This window comes from Phalaenopsis equestris, unplaced genomic scaffold (assembly GCF_001263595.1).
Source record: "Phalaenopsis equestris unplaced genomic scaffold, ASM126359v1 Scaffold000347, whole genome shotgun sequence".
NCBI lineage: Eukaryota > Viridiplantae > Streptophyta > Magnoliopsida > Asparagales > Orchidaceae > Phalaenopsis > Phalaenopsis equestris.
This window is the reverse complement of record NW_018164789.1, coordinates 1,533,660-1,541,364: the sequence shown is the minus strand read 5'-3', so window position 1 is coordinate 1,541,364 and position 7,705 is coordinate 1,533,660. Positions and strand designations below refer to the sequence as shown.

Sequence of the window (7,705 nt, the reverse complement as noted above, 5' to 3'; positions counted from 1 at the left end):
ATATAAAAAATATACTTTTTATGTTAGATATACTATATGTATGTAAATGCCCCTTTTTTTTGTAAATATGTACCAAGAAAAAAAGATTTATTTATGTATGTAAATGCCCCTTTTTTATTATATATATATCCGCACGAATGAATTTATCTGCACGTAATAATTTTGCTTAATTTCTATTACCTTTAACATGCATTGAATCACATCAACACCAAACTATCAACAATCTAAAAAACGAAGATCTTAAACGGAATCATATTCATTTCCTTCAACTTTTTCAAAGGTTTAAAAAACAAACGGAAAATTTACATGCATATCACTCTATTCTTATGATTTTACATATTTAAAATTTATAAATACAAATTTATAAAGCCATTTTATATCGTCAACAATTAATTAATAAAACACCCGCCAAAAGTCCCACCAAATTCCTTAATCACCTCTCAAGCTCTATGGACCTCATCACCCTTTCCATGTGTGCAAAGCTATCCGACTCCTGAAGCTTACTGTCAGTCATTTTCCCCAGCTCCAAGTTCTCGAGCTCCTCCTCTTCAATGGCGTCATACTCCGAAACCTTCTCAAACTTCTTGCTCAATAAGAGGTAACAGAGCAATGAGAAAGCGACGACGGTGGCGAAAAGCCAGCTGAATTCGATGTTGACAAGAGACTTCGCGCGGCGGAGTTCGTCGTCGCTCCGGCAGCGAACGACGTAGTGGCCATCTTCGGCGTTCATGAAGCAGCCCTTGGGGATTAGCTTCGGCGTCCACAGAGCGTAGCCCATGAGGATGAACCAGAGCCCCTGTTTTAAAAGCAGTTGATTGAGGCAACATCAACATATAGAATTAATATAAAAATGTAATTTTTTCTCTTATTTTGATACGATGCTGAAACAAAATCCTTTGCTTTGGACGGGAATTAAGGAAATTTGACTGAACATCAATTTTAAAATTAAAAATTTCGTCAGGTTCGGTCATAGCTGCATTTCGTGAAGTCTTACTTATCACAATCCTACCTGCAAAGTGATGCTGTTGGAACGGACGAACGCAACCGGAAAGCTGCAGGGGTGGCTAATGCCCATCAAAGTGGTGGCGAAGGAGACGCCGACAACAAGCTGAAGAAGCCAATGGTACTGTCCCTCCACCCCCTCATGATCAGCGGAATGGAGACGAAAAAGCAAAAATTGCTGCCCGAAGGCAGCCGCAGCGGCCAGAACCGTGAGCGCCTGCCTGGCTGCGGGGCGGCCAGCCCGGTGATCTAAAGCAGTGGCAAACACGGCGTAGATGAGGAAAGAAAGCGAGATGGACGCGTGCTCGAAGTTGTGCAGGTGGTAGGAAGGGATGGTGAAGTCAGGGTCGAAGGGTTGGTGGCGTGCGGGACCTATGAAGAGTTCCATGGCGATGGAAACAGAGCTACCGATGGCGATGAGAAGGAGTTCCAGGCGGCGTAATTTTGGGGCTGGGAACCAAGGAAGGGAACGGTAGGTGTTCGGGTGGAGGGAGAAGAGTTTGATGTTGTTGTATAGGTGCCATATGCCGATTAGGAGGAAGCCGAGACCGGGAGCTACGTGGCCTACTAGAGTTCCCATGGCACGCATGCACGCACGCGAGCTTGGAGATCGAAGATGAGAGCGAGAGGTGGGGGAAGGGAGGATCTTAAGGAGGGGAGGAAGGTAAAGTTTGGACTTTGGATCGTTGGTCGTTGTAACTATTTTAAGATGGTTTTGTTTAGTTGGCTGCTGGGGTTGGAAATGATGTATGAGATGAGTTTACTGCTAAAGTTTATTGTTTTTGGTCGTTTTCGTGGGGGTTTTGATATCCGAGATTATGGAGGTTTAGGGTTTCTTACAGGATACAAATTAATGCGGGAGTTGTAATTAACTGTTGGCGTATATGCCTCCGCAGTTGCGGAGTCGTATTGAAGTGATATTAAAGTCTAAGTTTGGGAGAATTAGATATACAAGCTGTTAATGGATTGCGTTAGATAGTACAAGGATGGCAAATCAGTCATGTAAGAGACTCGAATGGGTAGATATTAATAATTATATGTTGCGCTTATATTAAAGATTGTAAGTAGTACTGTTTGGCACCATATTACCTTTGGTTAATGCACCATCTTGCTAATCTTTGGCACCACATAAATTTCTGAAACAGTAATGTTTGTAGCTACAGTCATTTCTCCTAAAATAAATAGCAAAACCATAACAAATGAATTTAACTAAAATAGGGAAAAAAATTATTCTATCCCAATGTATACTTTTCCAAAAAAATTATCATCTTCGGATTCCATTTGCATGGCATTGTTAGAATCCGGCCCCGCTTCAACAATAAGGCCTCCAAAATTTTTAGAATGGCACAACTCGGTGGTAATCAATCTTTTTTTTTTTTCATAATGGAACATGATATTCTTAGGTGAGTGTTGGACAATTTTTTTTATTATTTTTTTAATATATGAGAATCTTGTAGCTCAATTGTTTGAAAGACAAAATATTATGTGTGGTAGACTGTACGGGTGGACAATGGTCCACATGAAGTCATGCCATCGTTTATAACACGGTGGCCTTTCCGAACCATCGTCCGAACATGCAATTACAACATATAATATTTGATATGCTTCAAGAATATCAGTAAGCCTAGACTCTAGCCTAATTCACGGTGATGATGATGGATTCTTCCAAGACTAATTCGGACTTGACCAATCATACCACCTAAGGCAAGTTAATTATCCCTCTACTGTCCTTCATTAATGCGATGACAGATTGGTGTCGTTCCCTCAAGTGAATATCTTATTGATCTCAGAAGATGGCTAACGCAGAACCTTTTTACGATGTTGGAAGACTCACCAACAATAATTGAAAGAAAATTGACTTTGCAACCAAAGAAGAGCTCCCCCTATTTTTTTCATTACTCCTTTAAATAGCAAATTGTATTAATGCATTCTCATCTCAACTGAGAAAATAATAACTAGGAATGAAATCAATAGATATTATTTTCCCATTAAATTGGAAAAGCAATAATTAGAAAATTAAATTCAGAAAGCAATAAATCTTTTTTTCCCGTCAAACTGGGAAAACAATAACTTGGAATTCAAATTACGAAAGCAATAAACTTAACATAATAAAATACATAATCTAATAATTAACTTCCAAAAATGCGAACTTTCTAAAACTCCTTTGTGATTGCACGAATTATGGAATTAAATTATCACCCTTCCGGATTTGTTTTTTCGTTAATATCACCCTCCATATTTCCTTTTGGATTTGCATAAATTGCCGGCTCTCCCAAAGAACTTGACTCCAGCAAGCTTGTTGAAGGTACGTAGCGAAAATATGTGAGTTTAAATGTTGGAGTTATGATGCTTGCAACCAGACTGAGTCTGAATTTGGACGATTCTTCTGGTGAACTAGGATCTTGTAATATCCTCCACGTCGAGTAATAACAAACCGGTGATTGAGTATGGATGCAAGTTCTTCCCTTTGGCCTGTATTTTTAGGGACACGACTAATTGTGTCTTGTTGGGTCAGTAAATCTGTGGTTGCTGGCACTAGCTATACCTCTCGCATTAGAGGTAGTTGTCTTGACATATCTTCGTCTTTAATGTTTTGGAACTTCTTTATTATCTTCGTAAATTTGTTGGGGAGATTACCATCATCATGTTTAGCCTCTCGGTTCATTACTAACAATACTAGTTGTTTTTCTTTTAGAGCTTGAGTGAAATGCTTAATGGTTGGCACTAGAACGACCTCCACTTTTTTTTTGCTTCGGTTGTGCCTCAAATTTAGAGATCTGCAAAGGATCTAAAACGAATTTCTTGTCATTAAAATTAAAGGAGTAAGAATTGACATACTCGTCATACACCACATTTCTGTCATAGGTCAGGGTCGACCAAATAGCAAATGACAAACAATCATGGGAACCACATCACACCAGGCCTCATCCGAATAACTTTTTCCCATTGTGAACCTCACTAAGCAATGATACACAACTAAATTGGGGTTAACTTCATTAACCCAAATTACTTGATAAGGGATGGGGTGTTTTTCAGTCTTCAAACCCAAGCGTTCCACTGCATCACAAAAAATCATGTTCATTACACTTCTGTTGCTAATTATTATATTTAGCGCTCGACCACCATGCTCAATTCGGGCATGGAAAATGTTGGTGTGCCTCCAATCAAGATCAGCACCTTGGATCATTTTCTTAGTACCCGTAAAAACTCGGTGAATCACACAACTAGGCAAATAAGTTGCTCCCATGTTTTCTACATCCTCGTCGTCACTTGCTTCATATTTTGTATCTTCTCTTCCATCCACGGTGTCCATTAATTGAAGTCCTTTTTCACACACAAAGGCCAATGTTTTCTCTCGTGGGACATACTACAACAAAACGTCCAAACCCCTTGCACTTATAGAATTGTGGCCCGTCACCCAGAAGTTTGGGCTTTCCACTTTGGTCACCCACCATGGCGTGTCTATCTTGGTCAGTGGGTAGAGATGGTTTCTGGTAGCTGTGTTGATGCTCGTTTCTGTGTGGGATCCATAAATGACATGCGTCTTCCATTGGAGAATCTCAATTGTTTTTCAACGTGTAAAGCCAATTGGTAAGCTTCATCAACATTTAGGATCCATGTTGTTAGCATCTCTTTTCGCAACTCATTATGTAACCCCGTGCGATATCAAGGTATAGTTTGTTGTTCATTTTCCACCACCTTGTTGCGGATAGTCAATTCATGGAAATGGCTTGTGTATTGGTTGACAGTCAATATTCCTTGCCTTAGTTGCAGCATCTCTTCAAACATCATTTGCTTGTAGTCAATTGGTAAATATTTCTCCTTCAGTCGCTCCCTCATTTCTTCCCAATTGGATATCGGCGCTCGTTGAGTACAGCGTAGTTCATCTACGCTATTCCACCAAGCTCGTTCATGTCCTTTTAATTTCATACGGACATAACATACCTTTCTATCTTCGGAAACAGAGAACCAATTAAATCAATTCTCAATAGTCGTTAACCAATCTTCAAAAGCATTGGGGTCCAATTTTCAATGAAAGTCTGGAATACCGACTTTCATGCTCTTGGTTAGTTCATCATGAGGGTGACGGTCGAAGCCAATCCCTCCTCGTCCCATGGGAATTTCACGACCATTTCATCTCGAGTGAGCTTCACACTCACCAAATCCCTTGGAATCTTCATCTTCTTCATTATCGTCTACTTTGGCTTCTAGAGGAGTCTCGCACATCCTTCTATTATGAGGCACAAATTCATCTCGGGTTTGACACTCTTCCATGGTATCCAATTTGTGAATGATATGTTCTAAAACCGTTGCCAGTTGGGTGATTTGTATTTGTAGCTGGACTAGATCCGTGTGTTGCTTTTGGTTATTTGACATATTGTAAGAGTTACCACTACAGGTTACCGACATGAAATATTTGACTTGACATGAAATATTTGACTTGACATGAAATATTTGACTTCCTTGAAGCAGGAAAACTTGTCTCTGATACCAAATTGGTTTCGTTCCCTCAAGTCAATATCTCATTAATCTCAAGAGATTGTTAACGAAGAACCCCTCTATGATGTTGGAAGACTCACCAACGATAATTGAAAGAAAATTGACTTGGCAACCAACGAAGTACTCCCTCATTTTTTCTCATTACTCCATTAAATAACAAATTACATTAATATATTCCCATCTCAACTGGGAAAGTATTAACTAGAAAAGAAAGCAATAGATATTATTTTTCCATCAAATTGGAAAAGCAATAACTAGGAAATTAAATTAAGAAAGCAATAAATATTATTTTCCCATCAAACTGGAAAAACAATAACTAGGAAAAACAATAACTAGGAATTTAGGAATTCAAATTTCAAAAGCAATAAACTTAACATAACAAAAATACATAATCTAATAATTCACTTCCGAAAACACAAACTTTCTAAAACTCTATTGTGATTGCACGTATTATGGAATTAAATTATCACTCTTTCGGATTTGCCTTTCCGTTAATATCAGGCTCCATTTTTCCTTCCGGATTTTCATCACAAATAGCCTTCTCTTCATCATCTTGAAGAACATAATTATATCGTCGTTCTCCCTTTATGCTCTTGAACTGACATTCCATAACTCTGGTTTCGAGTTTTCTAAGGTTGTTCAATATTTTCTTTTCTACCTTAAACATGAGATTCCAATGAGTCACCTCTTCATTTAAATACATTGTTTTAGATAAGAAACAAATTGGGTGTACAATAAGGCACTTTTAAACTTTTTTTTTCAAAAATTATCAATTTTAAATTCTTATTGTTGGAAACGGTGGAGCCCGGTCCACTCTTGCCTGGGCGGTTAAAAGCTTGTAAATTTTGCTTTATCGCCTCTTTGCTTTCTCCCACCTGCTGTTTCGATAATAACGGGTCCCACCATCTTTTTTAAAAAGCATGTTGAAAAGTTGCGGCTTATGAAGGAATAAAAAAAAAGGAAAACCTATACATGTTCCTGCCTCCCTCAGTTTCACAAACCAATGCCTGCTCCTTGTTCCTGCGAAGCGAAGCCCGCCTCCTCTCGTGTGATAAAAAGTATCGCACGGCTTTCATTTGGTTTCGAAGTCACATTTTGAGTTCTTATTTGATTTCCTCGGGATAGAGGAGAGTTTCCTCGGGATAGAGGAATGAAAGTGCAAGAAGTAGTTCCTTGCAGTAGAAGGAACAAGAAAGAGGAAGAAGAAGATTGTTCTCCCTTGGCTTCTTCTCGGTGGTTTGTGGCTGAAGAGAAACTGAGTTTATTTCTCTTGTAAGTTTATCTTCTTCAGTGTATATCGGTGTAGAGTTTCTTCGGTGTATCTCGATGTAGAGAGAGAAGAACAGAGAGAGAATAAGAGAGAGCAACAAAGTGAGAGTGAGAGATTCCTCTTGTAAGTCTGGTGTAAATCAAATAGTAAAATCCTCTGCAACTCCGTGGACGTAGGTAATTTGCCAAACCACGTAAATCTGTGTGTTCTTTTCTGGTGTGAATTTTTCACGTTCTATTTTTTGCTTCGTCGATCGTTCTCTTTTTTAATTTATATATATATCACGTCAACTAGTATATATCTAGATATTGACGCAACAATTGGTATCACAGCTTTGTTCATATCTGAGGAAGAATGAGAGTTGCAGATGAAGTGAAAGTTTCAGGGATCGAGAAGTTTGATAGCACAGATTGTGATTATTGGAGAATGCAGATAGAGAATTACCTTTATGAGAAGAAACTTCATCTTTCGATATTGGGGAAAAGACCTGAAATGATGGATGAGGCTGAATGGAATTTATTGGATCGACAAGTTTTTGGGGTTATTCGATTGACTCTATCGAGGTTCTATCGAGGTCTGTTGCTCTGTTGCACACAACGTCCTCAAGGTGAAGATGACTGCAGATCTCATGGCAGCCTTATCAGGTATGTATGAAAAGTCATCGGCGAATAACAAGGTGTACTTGATGAAGAAGTTATTCAACTTGAAGATAGTGGAAGGTGTTTCTGTTGCTCAACACCTGAATGACTTCAATACTATCACAAATCAATTGTTGTCTATTGAAATTGATTTTGATGAACGTGTGTTGATATTGTTAGCATCATTGCCAAGCAGTTGGGAAGCCATGAGGATGACAGTTAGTAGTTCTGCAGGGAAATCAAAACTGAAATGCGATGATATTCGTGATTTGATTTTGACTGAGGAAGTTGAGGA

The 7,705-nt window shown here is 38.8% G+C and overlaps 1 protein-coding gene across 1 annotated transcript; it reads right to left on the bottom strand.

Moving 5' to 3' along the window:
- Positions 1 to 374: 374 nt before the first annotated feature.
- On the bottom strand, positions 375 to 1,712 carry LOC110026047 (transmembrane protein 45B-like). Its single transcript, XM_020726816.1, has 2 exons — positions 1,010 to 1,712; positions 375 to 796 (listed from the first exon to the last, which is right to left on the bottom strand). The coding sequence occupies exons 1-2, from the start codon at positions 1,589 to 1,591 to the stop codon at positions 434 to 436; spliced, it is 945 nt and encodes a 314-aa protein (XP_020582475.1). The 5' UTR covers positions 1,592 to 1,712; the 3' UTR covers positions 375 to 433.
- Positions 1,713 to 7,705: the final 5,993 nt, after the last annotated feature.